Source organism: Strigops habroptila, chromosome 14, assembly GCF_004027225.2.
Source record: "Strigops habroptila isolate Jane chromosome 14, bStrHab1.2.pri, whole genome shotgun sequence".
NCBI lineage: Eukaryota > Metazoa > Chordata > Aves > Psittaciformes > Psittacidae > Strigops > Strigops habroptila.
In genome coordinates, this window is record NC_044290.2 from 6,152,773 (window position 1) to 6,176,859 (window position 24,087).

A 24,087-nucleotide genomic window follows, 5' to 3' on the forward strand; every position below is an offset into this window, starting at 1 on the left:
TCTCCTCCCGGCTGATTCAGCATCACCCGTCTGGATGAACGTCTCCACAAGAAGCTGCTCCAAAGCTCCATCATTTTGTTTTCCCTATTTCAAAGCAGCTCTTGAGGCTGCAGCAGCCACCAAGCAGCCGGGGCTGGTGACAACAAGGGGACCATGGCAGGAGCTGCTCCAGGGTACCCAGCCCTGCCCCAGGGATGGTTGCAAAGCCCCAGGGAGGTCAGGAAGGGCCCGGCCACGTGTGAAAGCTTTGGCACTGTGTGTGTGTCCATCCATCTGTCCATCAATCCATCCACCCATCTGTCTGGGGTTAAATCCAACCAGTTCCCTCCCCATCCCCCAGCCTGGCTCCATCACAAGCAGGTGCTGGCACTTTAATTCCCTTATTTATCATTGAAATTGTCTCTTAATTGCTTTGGCAGCCCCTCTGAAGCCTTGTGGCAAGGGAGAGAGGTGCTGGTGTATAAATAAAGGAAAGAAATAAGTAACTCCGGCTGAAAGCAAGGGAATGGATCCTTGCAGGGCTGCCCCAGGGGATGGCACCCATTTACCTGGGGCAGATCTCCCTACCTGGGTGCCTGGATGCCCCTGCGGGTGACAGGCTGGTCCTCAGGAGGCTCTAATGTGGCCTGGGGAGCTTTAACCCCCCCAAAACTGTGGCTTTCTGGCCCAAGGACGCCAGCACACACAGCTGCACCTTTGGGGTCAAGCTGAGCCAGGGTTGGGGCTCTGAGAACAAAAGAGAGCTGAAAAGGGGAGGGAATAAATAAATATATATATATATATATAATTCCCAACCCACACTTTAAATTAATTAGTGATGTCCCCAGTGACTCAGCAGAGGCCAAATGGCTTTTGCTTCATGTTTTATTGAAGGGCTTTGCTGCGGGAGGCTGAGGGCAGCGAGGGACAGGGGACATGGGGGTGCCGGGGATGCTCCATGGGGATGGGTGTCAGCACCCGCTGTAAGGCCAGGGCCATGTGGGTGCCCCCGTCCCCTGCTGCCATGGTGGCATCTGCATAATTATCTTTACATGACAATTGGGATGGAATACACCGGTTTTCTCACATTCCCGAGTGATAATCACTGTTGGGAATGGAGCTGAATGGGGAACGAGCATCTCAGTGAGGGTGGGAGCTGCATCACCCCCTCTATGGACCGGGGAAGGGCTGAGCTGCTCCTGCAGCATCCCCACACCCCAGGGAGCACCAGGGATGAATCCACAGGGAAGCAGCAGCCTGGAAGCACCCTCTGATAAGGCTTTCCAAAGCAGGGGTTGGGTAGTTTAGTGCTTAACAGCCGCTGAGGGATATTTCTTTTGGGTGAGATTGTCTAATCAATCACTTTTTAATCCAGCCAGCTCCTGGGATGCTGCTGGGTCTGTGCATAAATACAGTCAGCTCAGTGCTGACCACTGCTGGGGGGCTCAGCCCTGCTGGGGGGGGACAAGCAATGCCCCCCCATCCGCCAACAGCCTCTGCAGCTCCAGCACCCTCATGGCATGGATTGTTTTCACTGCCCTCATCGTTCAGCATCATAGAATCATCATAGAATGTTTTGGGCTCGAAGGGACCTTCAAAGGTCATCTAATCCCAGTGAGCAGGGACACCTTCATCTAGATTAGGTGGCCCAGAACCACATCCAGCCTGGCATCACGACACGCAACTGCTGAGGAAAGGGGGGGGACAAGGCAGGCCAGCATGGCCAGCCATGGGGAAGAGGATTCCAATGGCAAGGACGCTGCTATGGGGAGATGGTGGCTTGGGTGAGGACACGGGGAGGTGGTTAAATCACAAAGCAGAAGAGATACAGAGCCAGGAAAGTGCAATAAAGGGCCAGCGGATGCTGATAGCTCCTGGGATCAGGAGCTGGTTGCCCAAACCCATGATGGGAAATGTGGGGAGCAGCTTCCTATAAACCCTTAAACAGCTAAACCCCCCCTCCAAGTGACACATGGCCCCTCAGTGATGTTCAGCCCTTGTCCAAACCTGCCTCCCAGGCTCAAAGTCGGCATTTTTCCTTTGCTGGCCATTGCTCTTCCAAGCGCTGCCAGAGCCCGAATCCATCCCTGATACCAGTTTGGTCTCAGATTTACAGCCCAAGCCCCGAAATCCTCTGCTGCTTGTGAGGTCCTTCGAGAGAATCACAGCAGAAAGTGTTTATTTCCACCATAAAGATCTGTTTTAATATTTTACCATAAATCAAGCTGCGCTTTATGGTGATAATAAATTTGTTGGCAGAAAACTGCCTTTGCAGCCCGAGGCAGTGGAGCGATTCAATTTGTTCGGGTTTAAGTGTAAGGAGCCGTAATGGAGAAGGGGAAAGTACAGATGTTTTAATTGAGTTTGCAGCTACCACCCAGAGTTGCAGGAGGCTAATAGAGAAGAGGTGAGGGTCTACATTAGCCTCTCTGCTTGCCATTTCCCCTTGGCCTGCAGCACCATCCGTCACGGCCGTTCCCTCTGGGAAGAGCTGCTCAGTGCACGCACCAGAGGAGGAAAGGGGTGGAAAAAGAAGCCAGACTAAACCAGATGTATAATGCGCGTTTTATTGGGTTTAATCCCATTTTTGGAGAACTAATTACAGTCAGGACAAGCATCACGTGAGAGTCTGTGATAATCAAGTGTTAGTGTTGATAACGGCCAAATAAAACCAGACTTTCATGATGGGTGAGAAGGGGGAGCTCCTGCCCTGCACCGAGGGCAGTGTCCCCCCGGACAGCGCTGGCTCCACCGAGCCATCCCCTTCCCTCTTTCTCCAGTAATTTTTAAGGCATTGCTATGTCACATCTGATATGAAGAACGTTCTCTCTGCCATAGAGCTTCTTTCCCTTAATCACCCCAATTCCTTGGATATATTTGTGCAAGGACAGCGGGTTATTTGTTTAAGAAAGCACTCGTGCTTGTGGAGACCAGAGTCCTTCTCACTAAGGTACCACAGCAAAGGCTGGGGGCAGGATGCGAGCCCTCGCCGTGCCACTGCATCCAAAACCTGGATCCGAGCAGCTCTTGGAGGTAAGGCCCCTTAGAAATCCCTGTCACCACCGTGCCGAGGAGGAGAGGGGGTTACCCAGGCCAGGAAGCGAAGGCACGTCTTTAACAGTAGGAGATGCAGGAGAGAGGGTGGATTTGCTGCCTCCCAGCCCAGGCAAGGCAGCCTGATAGAGAGACAGGAAGGGAGGGAGACCAAGGGCAGCCCTAAGAGGGGAAGGGAGGATGAGAGGTGAAATAACAAGAGCACAGCCCCGTTCCCTGGCTGGCAATGAAATGTGGAGGGAAGAGACTGCGATGGGCGCTTGCAGGGATGGAGGCAGAGCCAAGTGCCTCGCAAAGCAGGGCCTCAGCCTCCCCCATCACCCACATCTGTGCCCTTGTGCACAGCACACCCCCTGCTGCCCCTCCAGCTCTCCAAAGGCTCATTTCATCAGCACTAAATTCCTCTCAGCTGCCTCGCAGGTGGCTCCCAGCAATGCTGCCCCATGGATCTGCCCTCCAACCTCCCTCTTCCTGAGACACCACCACCTGTAAAGAACTTGCTCATTTGGCACTGAAGATGCCCCAGCAGCTTCCCCGGAGCACTTGGGGATGTTTAAAGTCGTTGCCAATGCTTAGGATCAAGCTGGAGAGGAGGCAAACAGTCCCCCCGGATCCTCTCCAAGCAGCTCAGCGAGGACACAGTGGCGGTGCTCAGGCTGAAGAGGTGCAGGGTTTTGCTTTAAAAGCCATGAAGTGTTTTTATACAGCTCCAGGTACTTGCATATTCCCGCAGGAGGAGCACTTCAGGTCATATGGAAACCAGAAAGTCCTACTTGAAAACAGAGCTTGATTAAAAAGAGCTGCAGTTCAAAGCTTGCTTTAGTGAGCGGAGACACTTAATACTGCAGCAAGTGCAGAGGGCAAGAGGATCTAACGTAAGTGACGTGCACCTGGCTTTGAACCTGCTTTAATAAGGGGGGGCTTAAAGTATTTCAGGTGGAAACTTCTTTTGAAGTTCTTCCTTTTGCTAGGAAAGCCCAAAGATCTTTGCCCAAGGGCCTCAGAGCACAGGACCCAGGGCTGTGTGTCGCTGTGTGCTGTTTAGTAGCCTTAAAAGCAGAGATTCACCTAAAGCACTGGCTGCTGAAGGTAACAGGAAGCCCAATACTCCGAGAAGCTGAGCAGGACCAGCCCAAAGCCCACCTTAGCCCTGTGTAGAAGAAGAAGGGAGATTCAAGCCCAGTTCCAGCAGGGTTTAAGCACTTGGGATCTCTGCTCCTGCAGGCAGGGCTTAGCCGCTGCCTCCTGGCACCAGCCCATTCCCTTGAGTTAACACCCACCTTGTTTCAAGGCTAATTACCCAGCACAGGAGGCTAGAAATGCATCAGTGTGCACAGCCAGAGCCCCTGCAGGCCTTACACGTGTCCAGACTGGGTAATTAGCCACAGGAATTCCAGCCCGGAGGAATCCTGACCACTGGAGGCAGGGGCTGGCTGGTCCTACCAGCTCTGGGCAAGGGGTCTGCATGCAGTAGCAGAGGGAAGCAAGGCTGCAGTTTCCTCCCCAGGGAGGAAAAGCTGTATCCCTGCATGTAGGGGCATCGCTCTGGGGTCCAACTGGGGCTGCCACAGCAGAGAACAGGGTGAGAAGTGTGAATGTAAACTCCTGGGCTTGAGAAACCCTGCTGTAAGCAGGAGACCCCAGGCAATCATGGTGCACAAACAGGTTAATGCCTCTAGGAAAAGAAAACTGAACAGAACACACCATTACTTCCTTCTGAATTAGATGTCCTCCCACCCTCATTTCTCCCCTCAAGTAACACAGGAGGTTGGTTTGAAAGAGAGACTCGGTTATCCCAAACTCCTGCCGGATTCTGCCCAGCGCATCTGTGCCTTTGGGAGAAGGGCCATTGAGCTGATTAGTGCAGTGAGCAGCCAAGGCTGTCTGCTCTCCTGTGCGCCGAGACCTGCAGCACACAGAGAGCTCCAACAGTGATGCTCCAACAGAGCTGAAGGCAGAAATGGCTGGACACTGGTTAATCGTGCAGGCTGCCAAGGGCTCAGCCCCACGGCTTTGAACAGCAGGGTGTGAGAACCAGGATAGTAACAAGGCTGAGTCCACTCCATCCACACTCAAAATGGAGTGAAGAAAGTCTGTGTCCAAGGCTAACCCTTGTCACCAAGCCAACGGCCTGGAAACTTCCCTTCATGATGCCTCTCCCCCATTCCACAGCTGCAGAGGGGGAGCTGAAATGCCAAGGGCTCTGGAGCCAGGGAGGGAGCGAGCTGCTACCCCCACATCAGAGTTTTGGCTCGCTCAGGACAATGTTTGCAGTCACAAACACAAAGCAAGAAAAGCCCCATATGAGCACAAACACAATCCAGAAGGTGTGTCGGAAAGGGGAGAGGTGTTTGTTAACTGTCCCACTGCCAAAGACCAGCTGAGTGTCCTTCCGACTGCAGTATGCGAGGAAAGCCGGAATGAGATACTGGATCCCATTCCCAGCATAAGCTCCTGTGATCCCCACCAAGGATTCCAGATCGTGGGTGCAGAAAGCCACCAGCACTGGGGGAATGAGCGTGATGGCAGGAAAGACAATCCTATCCACCACCCATGGGTAGGTCCCCCCTTCCCTGTGGAAAAGAGTCTTCCAGTTGTTGCGCAGGGTCACTGCGATGATGGGGAAGTTGGTGCTGATGGTGAAGACTGGGAAGAGGCCCAGGAAGTAACGAATGAAGGCAACGTTGATGATCTCACAGTTGGTGAAGTTGAGCGTGTACATGTCCATGAGGGTGTCGTTGCGGAAGCAGTAAATGGCAGTGAACGACAGGAGGCTGTAGAAAGCCAGGATCAGGATGTAATCGAGCAGCACGAGCTTGTTGACATGCTTCTTCTTGGAGATGGGCGTGATGAGGGATGGCAGAGAGTGCTGGCACATGAAGGAGTAGACGCACACCCCAAAGAGATTGCGGATGCCCGAGAGCTGGGCCATGGACGGGTGACCTTCAGCTTGGCCTCTGCTGATGCGGATGAGAGCCAGAATAATCATGAGGATGAAAGCTGGAGGGAGAGAGAAGGTTTGAGGTCAAGCCCAGGTGTGCGCTCCCCACGACCCTCCTCCCACCAGCACTGGCAGCAGCTCTGTGTCCTGCTCCACAAGAGCATCTCCTTATCTCTAGAGAAGGTGGTACATCAAAGGCAAGGTGCATGGGAATTAATCACCACTTGCTTTCAGTGCTAGTCAGCAGATAAGGGAATGGGCCTTTGGCAGGAATCTCCCTCCAGTCTCCTTCCTACAGGGACTCACCTCCCACCTGGATAGCAAACAGTTGCTCTTGGCCCTTCGGAAGTGGAATGCTAACATGGCTGGCTCTCATGGGTCTCAGTCCATGGATGCTTCTGCCAACACACCGTGGCTAAATACCACCATTTAAAAATGGCTTAGAGATGTTTGAGCTTTGACCTCTAAAGGAAGAAAAGATTAAACCTGGCTGCAGTCAACCCCAGTAATACTCTTTAATATTTGCAACTGGACTAATGCTTCCAAGCCCTCACCTATGTACAGAGGCAGATGCAAAGAGGCAGCAGCTACCACCAAGCTTTCCCGTCCCTGTGATCTGTCAGGCATGATAGAGCAAGAACCAGCCAGCCATTTCCCAGGCAGGAGGAACAGGCTGTCTGTAGTTAATCCCAGGGTGCAGAAGCCAGTCTGGAAGGAACTAAAGCAGCACTGAAAGACTGCAATTAAAATTCATCACTTCTAAGGCACCAAGTCTGCCCCTCACTTATGGCAGGGAAAAGCCTTAACGACGTTTCGCGAAGCTTATCACAAAAAAGCAATGTGCTATGGACAAAAATGAACCGAGGAGATTGGTCTAATGCCCTTATTTACTCTGCTGGTGGCAGTTGGAGCCAGCAGCAGTTACTGCTCGCCTGTTATTCCTAGCATGGCACATTAAACCAGCAGAGAACTAATTCTGGTGTCACAGAAATCACATCAGCCTGGGAAAGATGATCATCAGCTGCTGGAGTTAACAAGCAACAGGGGAAAAAACCCTACCTGGCAGGGCAGCAAGCAGCAAGATTTACAGCCTGGTGCTGGCAATGGATGGGCCACTGCAGCTTGCGCAGAGCTGTCTCCTGCACTGGTTTGGGGCACCAGAGAAGAGCTGTGAATTATCAGGTAACAAAAAACCCAGCATAATGCTGAGAGGACTCCTGCTACAGGCAACTTTGAATGTCATAAATATAAATACAGAGGAATTAAACAGAGCAGCACAGAGCCCACAGGAGGGTGGCCACCGGCGCTGCAAGCCTGGCCGTGGGGTGACCAGGACACTGGCTTGCTCTGTGCCAAGTGCTGCTCTGCCTGACACAGCCGGCTGGAGATGGGACACCCTGCCAGGGACAGGGCTAGGGAAGACAGTTACAGACCAGTGTACAAATGCTGCCTCTTGGGTCCCCAGTGAGACCAGATTAACCTGAACTGAACATTGCCTCCCGTGCACCCCCAGCACTCTCTGAGATCCTGTTTCTCCTCTCATGGCAATCCTCCTTTCCTTCCCGTGGCAAACACCACCTTTGTGCTGAGCCCTCACCAAGCCACACTCTGCGTTTCATCTCATGTTGCCTCAGGAAACCTCTCGCTTCCAACTATCCCCAGTGACAGGGCAAGTCTAAGAGGTCTCCATCAACGCTGGGCTGGTGACAGTACATCCATTCCTCCATGGCACCACGAGGGCCAAGCCACTTTGGGAGTGCTGGGTTCTATTTACTTCCCCAAGAGCAGCCACAGAGGGCTATGGAAAACAACAGCTCATTGCTCTGGGACTGTGCAATTCCCTTCACCTTCACTCAAGCCAGCAAGTGAGGGGCACTGTGAGCGCAGGTACAGTTGTTGTGCCTCCTCCATTGCTCCCCAATGGGGAGAGGGAGAGGGGAGATGCTTGCCAGCGTATGTGTTACAGCAAAAGAGCTGGAAAGAACTGTGTTCCAGGTGATGTGACATTGGCTGCACTCCCTGGGGCTGCACAGGCTACAAGGAAGAGGAGAAAGTGCCCTGAGCAATGAGAAAACCAGCTTTGGAAATACGAGATGGAATAATGAGTCCATTCCTTTCCTTCCCACTTGGGAGACGTGGTCATCCTCTGCAGCCCAATCCTGAGCTGGTCCTGTACCTGGACTAGACATAACCACACACGTCTTGCACCTTTTCCTCTGCACACAGTAAATCTCCACCTCCTCTGCTCAGCAGGGTGAGGAGTCACCTATTTCCACTTCCCAAACTCACCACTGGCTCAAAGCCCTGCTTTCCACACCAGTGCTGATAGGACCAGTGCAGGGGAACTTGCAGGCTGGCACCCCATCCTCTGAGCATCTCCTCAGTTAGAGACCCATAGGCTCTCTTCTGCTCTCTCTGACAGGGAGCCCTGAAAGAACAGAATTCCTACGGATTGCCTAAATGACGGACTTTGGCTTAAGCAGCTGGAATTCATAACCTTTTCCTTAAATACTTCTTTCAGAAATCAAAGGTATTAAAGTTACAAGGCATAATGATCCAATCTAGGGGAAGGTGTCCCTGCCCGTGGCAGGAGGTTGGAACTGGGTGAGCTTTAAGGTGCCTTCCAACCCAAACCATTTTGATTCTATGAATACTAAGATCTAAACTAGCACTGTTTCCAGCAAGGCTGTGCTCCCCTGCCCTGGTGCTCTGCATGAGCCTTGAGATGCATGGTGCTGGGTAAACTGGAATCCTCCCCTGCTCAATTCCAGCCTCAGAGAAGACAACAGCAACCCTGCCCCAGTGGTTGTGTTTTCTCTCTGCAACAGAAGAGTCTCTCACTCCTGGATCCAGAGAGCTAAAACATTTGCATGCCAGACTTATTTGTTTATTTGCATGACAGATTTATCTGTCTGTCCCTGGGAGGAGACAAGCCCCGAAGTGAAACTCTGAAACCTACTTATGCCAGATGATAAATCAAGATGAAAAGAAGATGACAGATGCTGACTGACAGGCAGCTTAGGGCAGACAAGAGGCAGCGCAGGATCCTCAGGCACACACAGAGCTCCTGCTCGCATCCTCCTCTACCTGGGACAGCAGGCTGAAGGCAGAGTCATACCATGCTATTGCAAGCCACCTACAGTTGCCACATTGACTGTCCAACAGCATTCCTTCACCACAAGGACCCTGGTGAAGTCAGATATGGGTTCATAAAAAAGCCTTGATCTGTTCCTCTACACACATGAGAAGATACAAGCAAGATGCTCCAGGGATGAAACACCTTCAAGTACCGTGACCAATAAGGACAAAGAGAGGTGGACAGCAATGCTACCACGGATTATTAGCAGGGTACATGAAAACTTTGTTTAAACCTTGTTTTAAACCTTGTTTTAAACCTTGTTTTAAACCTTGTTTTAAACCTTGTAAGTGCTTAAAAACAGTTGAGGGTCCTGATCTTTCATCAGTGTCAGACCCACTCCAAACCCACACACCACAGATGGGCTTGGCAGTCAGCGAGGCACAGAGGACACTTCTGGTCCCATCATCTCTCCTGTAGATGTTTGAGCATCATTTTTACTGAAGGATGTATGACTGGAAAGAAAATAGAGAGGGGTATGCCATAAAGGAAAAGCTGTGATGAATCTCATCACCTACAGACCTCTCCTGTCACTCTTTGAGCAGCAAACACTGACTTCTCACTGACAGTGCAGCCCTTGCAGGCAGCAACTGCTGCCTGTCCTGCTTGACTCAGGAGATGTTGATTCAGAGATAAGGCAGCTCTGCTCTGGCTCTTGCAGGTGGAAAAAGGATGAATATGGATGAGCACACATCCTAATAAGAACACCTTGGGAAATATGGGAGCCTGGGGATATTAAAAAGTACATTTTGGTGAACTTTGATAGAAGCATAATAAGGCTGCAGAAGAGCACTGGAGATAATTTAGCCATTCTAAGTTTAAGGATTGTTTTCCAGAGTCAGAGCAAACGCCTTTGTAAATGAAAAAATGCTGGTTTGTACATGAACTTCATCTCTCTGCAGAAAGGCTATTGCAAGGAAAGAGAGAAGCCCAAGGCTAGAACACATTCTTTTCCCCCATCATGATAGGTTCCTGGAAGAACTGATGCTCAGAATGAATTCCTGGCTTAACCCTCCCTTGCATCCCTGGCAAGGCACTATGGTTTTGAGATGCTTGACTTGGTGCCCCACTTCTGTCTCTCTATAGGCATGTGGAAAATAATGGAGAAGATCCTGAACTGAGCCACACTAGGAAACAGGGAGGAATTCAGAAAGAGGTGGCTTGGCAAGGGGGAAGCAAGCTCAGAAGTGAGGTTCTGCAGGACTGTGGCAATGGATAACATGTCTGTGACGGCAGGAACGAAGGTCAAAGACAGATATTGCCTCCCACGTTCAACAGTGAACTTCAACCTTCAAAGCACTGGTCCCAGTTAAAACAAGGATGGTTTTAATGGCTCTAGAAAGCAGGGGGGTTGACATTAACTAGGGATGAGTAAAAGACTTAGGGAAGAAAACAGAACAAAAGTTACATGACAACCACCTGTATGTTAAGAGTCAGAAAGGTAAAGACAGAGGAATTGCACCAGACCTCAAGTCACATCTTCTCCAACTCAGTCCCTACTCTCATTCTTCCTTCTACAAGGCAAAACTGTCCATCCCCAGGGATGGACAGAGGCAGTGGTGAGCACTATACCATACTGTATCAGCAGAGCAGCCCAAGCCTGGCTGCTCCCTACCCCCATCCACAGGCATTTGTTTAAGCAGAGGGCTGTGCTGCTGACGGCTGTGGCAGGGCCATCCATCTCCTTGCCTGATGCTGTGACAGAGCTTCCTTGTTGAAGTAGACATCAGCGTGCCAGGAAATAATGATAATGAATCACCCCTTCACAACACGTGCCACTTGCTTCCCTCTTCATACATTAGGAGGCATGATGGATCCCGAGGAGGAGGTTTTCATGAGCTTCCTGAGCCTATTCTCTTTGGAAAGAGGAAGATCAATCCCCACCTTAATCTTGATGCTGATCCTCCATCAAGCCAAAACACAGACCACTCTTTAACAGAGGAACAGATCTCATTTAGTGTAATGTTAGGCAGCTCTTTCAGGAGAGGGGGCATAAAAGGAGAGCATCTGCCGTGTACATGCTGAATATCACGTCAAAGCAGTCTTACTTCTGCATCTCTACACAATACTTTTGTTGTCTACTTCACTACTGATGTTTTTCTAGGATGTTGGTGCACTCTCCCAGAGCCAGTTGCCTTCTATCAGTGTTTTGGGCAAGTTTAAGAGCCCACTCCAACTCTGGAGCTGTCAGGTATTATGGATGCTGTGGCATTTGAAATACTAGAGCACAGCTGGATTTCACCGTGCCGGCAAAACAAGGCAAAGGAAATGAAGACATTGATTCTTAAATTTAAAGTTCATTTGCCCGGTTTCTCCTGCAGAAGCTATATCCTGTCACTTCTTCATGACCTCCAGCTCTCTGTAAACTCCAGAGTAGCAGCTGATAAATTTCTGCAACCTTCAGAGGAGGTTTCTACATGAAACAGCAGTAAAAGAGGTAAAATGAAAACCAGGTTTGCTCCATCAGATGTGGGAGCTGGAGATTTGGCAACGACAGGGCCTAAAACACCGTCTCGAGGAAGATGAAGGATTTATGAGTGCACAGACTATGGGGAAGCAAGATGGACATGTTCATAGAAGACAGCAATCCTCTGGAGAGAGAAGTCGGAAGGAGAAGAGGAGGGAAATTACTTCCCAGAATAAAGGGATGAGCAGAAGCTGTGGGACATCAGTGTGACTCCTTCCTCTAATGGAGAGCAGGGACTTGCAGGCACAGCGTTACCCTCCCTGCCCCAAAGCAAGGTCTACATGGCAGGGCGCTGTTTCTCATACAGGGGAAGCAGAGCCACATGTTGGACACATTAAGATCACAGGAGTGTGATGCAGTTTACCAGGAAGGCAAGAAAAAGCCTCCAGTCCCTTTGCCAGGTTTGGCTTGCTCCTGCTGCAGCCGTCTCAGACACTATTGCTGTGATGGCCTCAGGCCAAGCAGAGCCCATTTCTTCACAAAAGGAAGCTTTTATTAAGTACCACCAGGACTTTTTGGCTGTCAGAAGCAGTTCACCTGGGCTTCTGTGCTGTAAAGGCATCATTCCCCTGCTTTTCTTCATGGTCCAGGCAGGGTTTGCTACACCATCACCAAGTAGCTTCCCCTACTGTGGTAACGAGTCCTGCTGTGGAACCAGTGGAGCTGCCCCGTCTGACCCATATCAGCTGGTCTCCACAGACATCTGCACACAGCAACAGTTCACAGGGAGATAAACGGCTCTGCTCTGGTGTTTATCACGGGTGCTTTATCTCAACATATGGGAATGAAAGAGCAGCCAGCGAGGAGCGTTTGCTTCTGGTGGAAAATTACCCGTGTAGTTTACTGTCCTCTCTCCTCCAGTCACCTTTGGCAGAAGCACCATAAAGCCTCTGCAATGGGGACTCGGCTCCGAGCTCTGCTGCTGACTTGGTCTATTAACTTTGACAGTCACTTCTCTGTCCATGTGAGAATTTACCCTTCTGCATGAAGGGAATAGCACACACTGTGGTGTCACATCATGCTCTGGAAAGCACTGGGCGCAGAGCACCTGTGTCCCATGAAATCTACCCTTCCCTATCCTTCTTAGGGCCCTAACCAGCAAAGTTTCTGTCATCTTGTTTCAATGACACACACTCTTGCATGCCACAGACCCACTCTGAAAATCTGTGTAAGCACCATCATCACGACCCCTCTGCAGGGCTGAATGTGTCCTTACATTTTCAGCTCCCTTTCTCCAGCTCTCAGACCCATTAGTTTGTCTCCTGCTGCCTGGATAAAGTGCTCTTTTCAGGAACATCAACTCCTCAAGGCAGGATCTCAGTCCAGCACTGCGCATCAATCTCCACCTGCATCTGAAGCTAACAAAGGCTGTTTCACTCACACAGGCACTGCTTCACCCCACTGCCCCCCACAAACAGCACTGAGATGAGCTCCTCAGCCTGTAATTCTGAAAGCTGGCATGACAGAAGCACAGCCTTTTATCCAACTCTTCATAAATATATTCACTTCTCGTAGTGAATTATTTACCCTGGGCTCAAGCAGCAGCTTTCTCTGCTCCGAAAGGGATGCGAGAACACAAAGTAACTTTGTTGAAGAAGCTTGTTGGAATGAACATGCAACAGTATGCTGATTTATAGTCCAATTCCCTCTTCCTTGCCAGTCCCATATGCCCTGCTCTGTGAAAGGAAAGGGGCAGCGTTCAAACGGGTCCCTCCTTAAGCTGTTTGCTCCATTTCTGATGCAGAAAAGAGGCCACCTTGAGGACTGTGGACACTGCAGACAAACCTCTCTGCAGAAGCCTGGAAACACAGGACTTCAGGTAATGGTCATCCCCTCCTCTATCAGCCTCCTCTCTAATTCTCAGTCTCTGCAGCTGAAGGGATGAAGCTGAGTGACTCCAGGTTTCTGGACTGCATCAACTCCAGCATGGCTGGTGAAGCCTAAGGATGGCAGTGATAGTTACTACAGCAGCTGAAACCTGCTCACAAAGGGAGATGGTCCGAGACCAGTTCTCTGCAGAGAGGTGCTGGGGAGCCTGTGAAAAGCAGGATTCTGGTGGAGAAAGCAGAACTAGCAGAGAAATCAGTAGATGGGGAAAGTCAGCCCCAGCAGCATGCTCTGGAGAGCCCTTTCCTAGTTTCCTCCCTAGAAGCCAAGTATCCTGGCAGGGGATGGGAAGGAGAAAAGAAGACTTCCTGGCTATTTTTGTCCTTTTCCCCTCCATCCTATTGACCAGGGGAAAGAGCAACGGGAGAGGTTTTATTTCTGGGCATATAATTGTGAGATGATAGTTTGGGCAGGGTTGAGAATGCTCTGTCTCGAGGGCTGCAGTTACTTGAGTAACTGTGGTATGATCTGATTGTACTACACAGAGAACGGAGCTTGCAGCAACCAAACCCAGAAGTTTCCTCAATAAAATGTCTCTTTATTAAAATACAATACTTTCTAATAACTACAATACAGCATCAAGAGCAGCACACAGAGCTAATGGCCCACATGGGAGCTGTCTGGGAACATTTGCCAGCGGCTATTCAATAACAGCAGTGATAATCATGCTACCAATGTCTTTAAAGCCAACAGTCCTCACCTATAGAGCTGGACATCTCGGGCTGTAACAGGCTGCAATTAATTGGGTTAGCTGCTTAATACACAATAGCCCAGTGTTTGCTGCTGAGCTCCACCAAGCCCTGTCCTTTTGTTATCTTTCCTAATCCATATCCTTTCCCATGAGGCTGCTAGTCAGTTGTTATCCAATATTATCCAATAATAAAGAGGTAGGGCTGTGTGCTTTCTGCTTTGAGAAGTGCATCAGACTCAGTCCCTTTTGCTGTGCTCTGCCCCCAGCAGCTCACCCCTAACACCACCCACTTGGACCAGGACTGGAGAAAGGAGGGAATAAAACCCCAGCTAGATATTCAAGTCTCTATAGAGAGCAATCCATGACCACCACAGGTTTAAATCCTCCAGGAAAACAAGAGTCTGAAGTCCAAACAGCAAAACTGAACATACCAACAGCTCTAATTTATTGAGGGCTTAGTTGGTTTAGCCTTCTGCAGGAGATGCCCCATTCCAAGAACCTTCTAAGAGACCTAGAAACAGGCTCCAAAACTGGTAAAAAAGGACTCGAAAGGAAGGAAAGGAAGGAAGGAATGAACTACAGTTTGGGGAAGGAACCCTCCTCACCCCAAGGGGATGATTCATACTTACCTGGTCAAACAGTCTGGACCCTATCTCTGCTCTTATATTATCTGCTCTTATATTATTGGTCAAGAGCTGAGGAAGCCAACAACATTTTATTCCTAATTTAAATCAAGGCTTCACCATTACCAGGATTTAAACCAAGTGGTTTTTCCCAGCAAGCCCTTTCTCCAGGGAAGCACAGCAGGCAGGCTCCCTGTCACAGCCGTTAGGGTGCTGTGCTCAGTCTCCCAAGGCAGTTCAGGAGAGGGCTTTCAAAGCAGCCTGAGTTGCAGTTTGCAGTTGGGAAGGGGATGAGAGCTTGCGTAGGCAAACCCTTACACAGAGAGAACAGAGATCTCTAAGCACAGATGAGGCCAGCAGTTAAGCACGGACTGCTGCACCGAATTTAACCACTGGCACTCACCCATGCGAGGTGGCAATCAGCTCTGCAGCCAAGTGTGTAAGCTGTTACTCTTCACAAGACTGCCAACAGCTCGATGCCTCTGGAAGCCCTCTGTCTGCCATCAGCCCCACTCCACCTGGAGACACGGATCCACCCTCTGTGCTCCTATGAGTCCTGACAGGGAAGCGCCTTGCCATGCCAGCCTGGTTTCCAAATGAGCTCTCCATGATCAGCAAGCCCAGACAATGAGAGCCCATCTGTCTGTAGTACAGCACTTGGGCTTGCAAACTCCTTCTTCACCTTTCCCCTTTTAGAGGCTTCAGAGGGGCCTGTCCTGGCTATTCCCTTACCCTGGGAGGAAAACCACAGCCAGATGAAGGGCTGATCCATTGCTGCATCTCCATGTTCCTTGAGCTGGTCCGTTTTTATTTTCCAGTTCAGATCTCAGCGTTTAAGACTCTATTTTTCAGAGGCAGAAAGACATTTTTCTTGTCCATGAGGTGTGGAAAGAGACTGTAGGCATTGTTAGCTGATGTGCTGCTTGCAATGAGCACGAGGCTCTGGAAAAGGCTAGTGACATTTGATTATCACTTAGATGAGGAGAAAGAGGGAAAGCAACTTTCAAAGGCAAGGCTGACACTGCTACAAACACCAGCAGAATGACCTTCACACACAGCTAGCTCTCCCTGCTGCCAAGAACCATCCTCTCAGCCACTGTCATCTGAATCAGTAGTATACCTGGGGCAGTGCAGCTTTACATCATCCACTGCTGCTCCGAAATCCAGGGGCTTTTCTTTCACTGGGATGGGGAAAAGTACATACAGTGGGTCCTGCAATAGGCACATTGCAGAGCCTGCACTGACTTCCCAGCTCGAGCAGGCTGGATTCCTTCAAATCATGATGCAAAACATGCATCAGCCTCCCATCCACACCAGGCCAGCGGGCACAGGTAAGCTGAATAAACCACTGTCCATGTGGGAAGTTGTTACCCAGCACAGCAAACACGTAGGCTGGCAGCTCCAGTGTTCAGCTCTGCTGCTCAGAGAGCTTTGTGGAAGATCCACCTTCAGCCCCACATGGCTAAAACTAACTAAAGGAAGATGAATTAAACACCACAGTAAAACAGAGAGTCCACATCTGGCCTTTGGCGTTCAGGCAAGACAAGGAGCCCACAAACCACCATCTAAGACCATTCTTTAGGATCTAAGCTCTCTAAACGCTAAGAAAAGACCAATCCATGTTTAACTCACAGCTCTGCTTTTGGAGGAGGGGAACATCAGTGATGGGAGGACATGGGAGAAGCCAGCTTGCTAAATCCCTGCAGTATGGGATCCATCCTTAGCCCAGAATGTGCAGCAAGATCTTTGTTCCTGTTACCTTCATCACGTGGCTGTTTGATAAATTGTCTTCCCTAATAAATCTATCCCTCATTGTACACATACGGAATCCATTGCTCTAAGTAGCCACTGAGGTGCTGTCAGGGTCATTAAATATCATTATCTGGGGCAGCTGTTCCCCAGTGTGCTGACGCAGGAATCAATCAGGCTAAAGCATGAATTTCCCCTACATTTCTCCAAACACTGCCTTTGTCCTTCTCCATCAAGAGATGAAAAAGAGAAACAGTTCTGCCTTTACACCAAGGTTTAGCAGTCCTCATACTGGAAGGAGCCGGCTAAAGGGAAAACAATGGCAGATCAGGCAGAAATCAGGTTGTCACAGAGACAGGATGAGGTCTGACTGATGTCTTTATCAGGAAAGAGGAGGCAGGGTGGCTGGAAACAGGCCAGGGAGCTGAGCTTACTCATCGTTAGAAAACAAAGCCAAAACGCCTCTTCTAACTGCCCTCAACGAGCTAACCTCCTCTGAAGAACATTGGGGCTTTCTGACCTTTTGTATGCTCAGACAACAAAAGGAATAAACAGACATTCAGGGTTTTCACACCATCTGAGGCCAGGATTTGTTAACTCAAGCTGTTCAGCATCTGAGACTTGAGGGCTTAAAATCCAGCCTCATTTTCCTGGGTAATAACTGCTTAACCCTATCTCAAATGTTGTCTAGAACAGATCTTTTCCTCTGCAGTGACTGCCAGTCACTGCCAAACAGGGTCACAGGCCTCTGAACTCACAGAAAAGGGACGATACGCAGCTGAAGTCAGGTCAAGTGTATGTGTGTGGTGGGAATTGGTCTGAGAAGCAGCTTTTCTTCCTATTCCAGGTCAGTGATATGCATAAACAGAGCTAATTCTGTGTTTGAATGGTCTGGACCCACAAACCAGGAGACTCTTAACCTCCAGAAATGCTGCTGGTAATGTAACACCCTCTCTGTTAGCCCTGAATATCAGTTACTCTGTCCAGGTTACACAAGGCAAGAGAAACCTCAACAAAAGCCTCCATAACACACATCCCGCCCTCAGCCTTTAAGGACATGTACACATAGAAGCCAGATGTGAGGCAGCTGCACCTCTGGATGGCAAAAGCACTGGGGGATAGAGAAAAGTAGTGATATTTTATTTCATGAAGGGAATTATCTGTCTTCCCATAAGTTCTTGGCAGGATGATTTTGGAGAGAACTCACGAGAGTGGAGGTTCCCAAGGACAGTTTGGGGGTTTCCAATGCAGGACACCCTACGCTAAAGCAAGGCCCAGGAATAAACCACGCAAACAGATGATGTAACTGAAGGTGGAAAGTCTGACAGAAGTGCTTTTTGTTCTTAGAGCAAAACAAAGATTCTTCAAGCTCTGTTGCACACATGCTGAGAGAATGAGAAACTTGCTGCTGAACAGCACCTGGTGGGTATCATGCTCAGCCCCCCACAGGAGACTCTTCCAAATCCCTTCTGCCTCTCACACAAAGCAGATTAAAACTTCATCTACCAGCTCACATCCGATTGAGAACAATTTGTTTGGTTTATTTTAATCAGAAATTTCATCCTAGAGCAAAAACCCGTTTCCTCAAAGATTTATCAGGCCTGGACAATCCTCATAGAGGTTGTTTTAACGAGAACTTGCTTCTGAACAAGAATATCCTGTGTTGTTATTGTGCCTCAGGTTCCATCTATGGTAAAGGGGTCGCCAAGACTCACCTATCCACCTCATGAGGGACGTCATGATTTGAAGATACTTGGTCTTCTGCACATTGAAGAAGGTGAAAGGACCGAGGAGAAGAGTGAATGCTGCCTGCAAGCACAACAGAAAACACACAGGTTAAACCCCTGAAATCCTGTTAGTAAGATGAACTTACCAGTAAAACAAAGCTTGCCTCGCAAGTTCATCTCCAGACACGTCTCTTTGTTATGGAGCCTGCTTTCCTGCTTAATTTTACAGCTAAGTTGGCTGAGACACAGCGGGTCAAGCAAGCTGCTTGGTATCAGAGAACATGCCTTGGGCACGGATAGAGCACAGGATCCTCTTGGCTCTCAGCCTCTTGCTATCACTGCTCCAGCACTCCTTTACTGACACATTTCAGTAAAAGCTCTCAGTGCAGCCTTATGGAACATTAAATATTAAACTGTGGCCTCTTTGCCCAGGTACATGCTCAGTTTAGGTCTGAATAGCAACAGCCATGACCAGATTGCTGGCATTAACATTGACCGAGCAGCATGTCCCAAGCTCAACAGCAACGGAGCCAGGTCTGCCTGGAATATATTGTCCTCCCCACACTAAGTTGCTTGTTTTACAGCAAGAAGCCACAGGATAACAGTTAAGCTATTGACTTGGAAGCTGAAAACCTGTGCAAAGTGAGGGAAAAAATAAAGATACTCATAAGAACAAACTTCACTCAGTGTGGAAATTAAAGCTACTGTCAATGAAGACAGATCTTTATTCAGTGCCCTCTTAGAAGTATATGAAGAGACCAGCATTTCTTAGCAAGTTCATCTCTGCCCGGGCATCAAGCACCACTCGAACCCTACCTCCTTCAGTCCGAAGGGAAAAGGCTTTACTGCAGAAAGGTAACAAACCTTGACTGAGGTCTGAAAGTGACCTGAGAGAAGCTACGTGTGACAGGGAGACAAAATAGGTGTTAGGAAAGAGAGCCCTGCCTGTCATCTGTGGGATGCCAGGGACGAGCAATATACTAACAGATCCAAAAGCTATAAGCAAGCAGTATCGAGAAAGTCACAGCACACAGAGTACAGATTTGTTGAGCATCTCGAAGGGATTTTTAAAGACAAACATTCAACATTAATATTTACACATTGCTCTTTTCCATGACTTCTTCAAGCAGTTCAAGAAAAGGTGTCACCAGAAGGGATGAACTGGGACTCAAAGGGGCAGGCTGCAGAGCCTCAAGGTCTCCGTCGACCCCAACCGAGTCAGCCACAGAACAGAATCCAAGCTATTTTAAGCCTAGTACAACCCCAAGAAACCTTTTTTGAGACAGTTTCAGGATATCTGCAAGGCAAATTGGCAATGCCTCGCATCACAAGTATTCTCAGACAACCAAAGTAAACCCAGAAGGGGGCCAGAGGAGAGAACCGTTGGTTTCACACGTCGCTCAGCGAGGACATATTCTGATCTGAGGCCATCATTTACACCAAGTGGTGGTTTTTTGGCGTGGAGGTGGGGAGGGCAGGGGAAAGAGGGACAGAAACGGACAGAAAGCACACAGAGAATTCAGATTTGAGAAGCAACTGAGGATCCTTGGAGGAAATGCTGAAATCAAACAGAATACATCAACCACCACAGGCAAAACTGGCAAGACTAAGAGCTAAACCAGCCTTAACAGATAAAACACTTCCAGTGCTACACAGAAGCAAACCAGCTTTTTACTCTTCTCCCTCTTGCTCCTTTCTTCTCATCTGGAGCTTAACTCCACTCTCCTGCCACCCTCTCCTGCCCTCCAACACTGCCATTCCATCCTCGGATAGTGCACAAACCTCAAAGGAGCAAATAAACTTTAGACTAAAGAGGGATGTAGGTCAAGGACCCAGAGCAAACCAGAGGAGATGTCAACTCTCTTTCTGGAAATTATTCTTGAGTTTGTGACTAATCTCTCTCAACATCCTCTCCCAACACACACTCTCTGCTCAACACAGCTTCCCTTCAAATCACGTTAACAGCTCATGCGTCAGAAAGAGCTGAAACAAAAAGAGACAGACGAAGGATGGTGATGATTAAGGGACAGGTGTCTTCTGCAAATTAGAATGCACCAGAACAGATTGGCAAAACAGCATCTCAAATCATGGTGAGGATTGACACAAGATCACTGAGCACCAGAGCAGCTGGGCCTGAAACCTGGAGTTGTCTTAAGCACTGAAGAAAGAGCTGCGTTAAGGTGGATTTGGGGCTTTGATGCTGAAAAGCATCAAAAGCATTCTTAGGTGCTGGAAGAATGCGGGTCTCCTACATGCTCCCCACCATCTGCTAATGAAGCTGAAAGAATTCCTCTGGGTGTTTCACTCCCCTTTCTGCAGTTATTCTCCAGTGTTCAAGGCAGCTGAAACAACCAACTCCATTCAGCATCTCTTTCAACTCTCTTCCTCCTCCTCCGTGGCTTTACTGCTCAGCTCATGGGGAAGAGATACCCTCCCATCCTTTAAGATGATCAGTGTCTTCTGTTCTTAACAAGATCCTGGAGCAGGTCCAAAGGAACCAAGCGGGAGATGAATTCAAGTGCAACAGAAATTTATTACCTTTTGCACTTGACGCCCATTAGTGATCCAAGACGGATATCCATGGATCAATACAAACAATGCTAAGGCCTGCAATGAGATGAGCTTGCCCTACTTTGCAGGGATTTGTGCCAACCACTTATAAGAAGGGAAGCCACAGCACACACTGGACTGGTTAAGAGGAGAAAGGCAGAAGAGGACAGTGAACAGGCAGATGAACATCACTTTGATATGAAATGGTGCACAGCTCTAGAGGATTTCCTGTGGGTCAGGGAAGAGGGGTCAGTTCCTCACCAATAGCCATGACATGAGGGACAAGGACTCAGGCCCTAGATTAGAACTCACCTCATTGTCAACCCTCAGAAGAGTCCCAAGGCCAGCAAGCCTATTTAAAAACACATCCCCAAAAGGATGAGAGGAGACCATGATGCTTAGAAGGAGGATGCCTACTTTCTCTATCTTGCTGTGCCAGGCATCTAAATGCTCTTCTGACCCATCAAGTTCATTAGTTTCCTAACTTCTCCCTAAGGAAAAAGTAAGCCCGAATAAGATCCTCAGACATATACCCAAACTTTCCACCTGATGTTTTCCAAGCTCGTCTCCCCTAGAGGGATATAATTTAAAGTGCTTCATTACACACTTAATTCAAACACTCTAAAACCTACATAGAAAACTGCACCAGTCAGCCCTGCCAGAAATCAAACACGCAGAGCTCCAGCACATCTAAAAGCTCTCCCAAGTTTTTCCAGTTCACCTCTTCAGCTAGCTGAGATGTTTTCAAGGACTTTATCATTCTTTTCCTGAGAGAAGAGGCAGAATGAGCAAAGTCTACTTTGATTAAAAGATTTTTCTACTAGTGAAGTCGTTTCCTATTAGAAACAAGCAGGCATCCATGGCTGATTCATTGCTAAAGTTAAGGTAAGGGAATCCTTCCTTCGGCTAAGGAGGATCAGATCTACTAAATGTTTATGTTCAGAGGATGGCACAGAGAAACCTTTACTGTGTTTCTGCTATTAAGCATAGTTCCCTAATTTCTCTCCAAGCTCCTCCATTAAATGGGAAAGGCCAGACAAGGTGCCAGGCTTGCTACAGAGGGTATGTGGAACCCACACACATAAAATAAATGCAACAGACACAAAATTCTTTATTTTTATCTTCCTTTCTCATGCTACGTAAAACAGCATAAAGATCCAGCACATTAGTGACCAGAAAACCCAATTTTTTTTTCTCACTTTTAATAACATTTCCAGGCAGAAAAATAGAAGCCAGCAAGCACAGAGGAAAGAACAGCAGCTTGTCACCCTGAATTACACTCTTCTCTGCAGGCCAGTAGGAGCCACGAGCATCACACCAGCTTGCTCAACCCCTGGGAGGGTCTCCAATCCATTCCTCCCACGAAGCCAAGCCACAGCAGTACAGGCACCAAGGTTTGGGATCTACTCTGGGTTGGCAACTCAGGTGACACCACTTCCCCAGCCTCTGTACCCATCAGCTCTTGGTATTTCAATGCAAAAAGCAGACTGGTCAACTCACGTCTTCTTGCCATGGGGGAAACAAGCAAACCAGTGCCTGGAATATATTTTTATATATCTTTTGCTAAAAGTGTATTTTATTAAAGCTCTTATGTTAAAACTTGGTTACATAAGGTTATGTATTGGCTTATCTTAAAAAAGCAAAAGTACAACCACATGTTAATAGGACATCTGGCTGGGTTTATCAGCTTAGCTTCAGTCAAGAGGGACACCAAGAGAGCTCTCAGCCACTAAGTGATGGCTAGCTAATGCCAAGAGCCTTTCAGACCATACAAACATGCTTTAAGCCAGTCAGAGGGGTGTATTGACCGAACAGGTTCTTTATTGGCTTGAAGGGTCTATCTGTCACTCTGAACCAGTACAGTTCAATAGCTTTCATCTGCTTCCCAGCATGCTGCTTTCACAGAAAAAGCCAATACGGCTCAGGAAGCACAATTAGCATCCCAAACAGAGCTGATTCATGTATTAGATGCAGTAGTTACAGCATTATGGCTAGTGTCTGCATACATTTGCAAGAGGGCCATCTGAAAAGCAGCTTCATTCATAACTGTCATCGGAACTTGCTTGTTTTCATGCTCCACAAAGTCATCGGTAAGAATTGCATCCGTCTTTGGCACTTGCTGAGTAGTGAATTAAAAACAGTAGCTACTGTTTCTTGTTGATTCAGAGCCTGGAAATTTTCAGACAGGCTGAGTGGAAGCAGAGTAGTTACCTGAGCAAAGTGAGACCATGAGGATTAACCTTGTTAAATGCAGCAAATACACCAGGAGCAGAGCAAAAAGAGTTTGAGAGTTTAATAAATGCATTTGTGTGGCACAGGGCTATCATAGCAATGCAAAGTTGTTATTACATCTCAGATACCAGGGCAAGGAACCCTCAGTTTTAATATGAAGATGGTAAAGAGGTGGTGTAGTGCTCACCCCTTAAATATCGCCCTTTGTACTGAGGCCCCAGCCACCCTTTCTTTTCCTCTCCTCCTCCTCCCAGCCTTCCTCATCCTCATTCAAAACCAGAACTCACCCCAAACCAAATCCTTCCTTGGAGACTCTTGCTTCCCCTTGATAGAAGTACCAACATCTCAGACCAACTTCATTTTAGGATAGCATCAACTCCACTTCTGCAGATATTGATGTTCACCACTGTTGAGCAGTAGTACCTCTCTCCCACAAGACAGAGTACAGCAAATAACCCTACTCTAATGGGAAGCAAGCTGACATTTAAAGAGAAATTTACTGATTTAACAAAATGGATCTCTCTCTTTAGTAGACTTTAACTGGAAAGTTGAGGGTTGAGTGCTTTATACAGGGCTATGGCTATGCAGCATTCCCACAGCAAAGCAAGATACTGACAGGAAAACACAAGCTTGACTGAACAAGCACCTCCCAGAGGAAGCTTTGTTTGATTCAGTGCTCAGACACAAGGAAAGTCTCCTTGAGCAGGGTAGGAAAAAGCAGACATTTCATACATGCTGTCAGGAGTGGCAATGCTGACATCCGTTCTGCTTCTGCAGGAGGTCCCTAGGCTCAGAGCTATTTCGCAACCCAGAGGAGCACTAGAAGGGACAGACAAAACCATCCAACAAAACCTCACTGTGCGTGGACACTGAGCAAACAAGATGTCAGGAGAACCAGGGACTGGCTGCTCTGTTCCCACCTCAGCTGCTCTGCTCTAGAGTGTGTCTAAAGAGACATCTAGGAAAGAAAAAGCAAAACTTGATTTACCAGCATTGACACAGGTCAGAGGTTTTATTCGTGGCTGGAAGCTTGAACCAGACCTATCATCTT

The 24,087-nt window shown here is 48.6% G+C and overlaps 1 protein-coding gene across 2 annotated transcripts in view; it reads right to left on the reverse strand.

Moving 5' to 3' along the window:
- Positions 1 to 2,525: 2,525 nt before the first annotated feature.
- The window catches only part of TMEM104 (transmembrane protein 104), a 44,979-nt gene continuing 23,417 nt past the window's right edge, over positions 2,526 to 24,087 (reverse strand). For both annotated transcript variants that reach the window (XM_030506168.1, XM_030506167.1), the window contains exons 9-10: positions 18,243 to 18,336; positions 2,526 to 6,033 (exon numbers count right to left, since the gene is read on the reverse strand). In XM_030506168.1, coding sequence (XP_030362028.1) covers positions 5,273 to 6,033; positions 18,243 to 18,336 — 855 coding nt within the window. In that variant the 3' untranslated portion in view covers positions 2,526 to 5,272. The remainder of the gene's footprint in view (positions 6,034 to 18,242; positions 18,337 to 24,087) is intronic.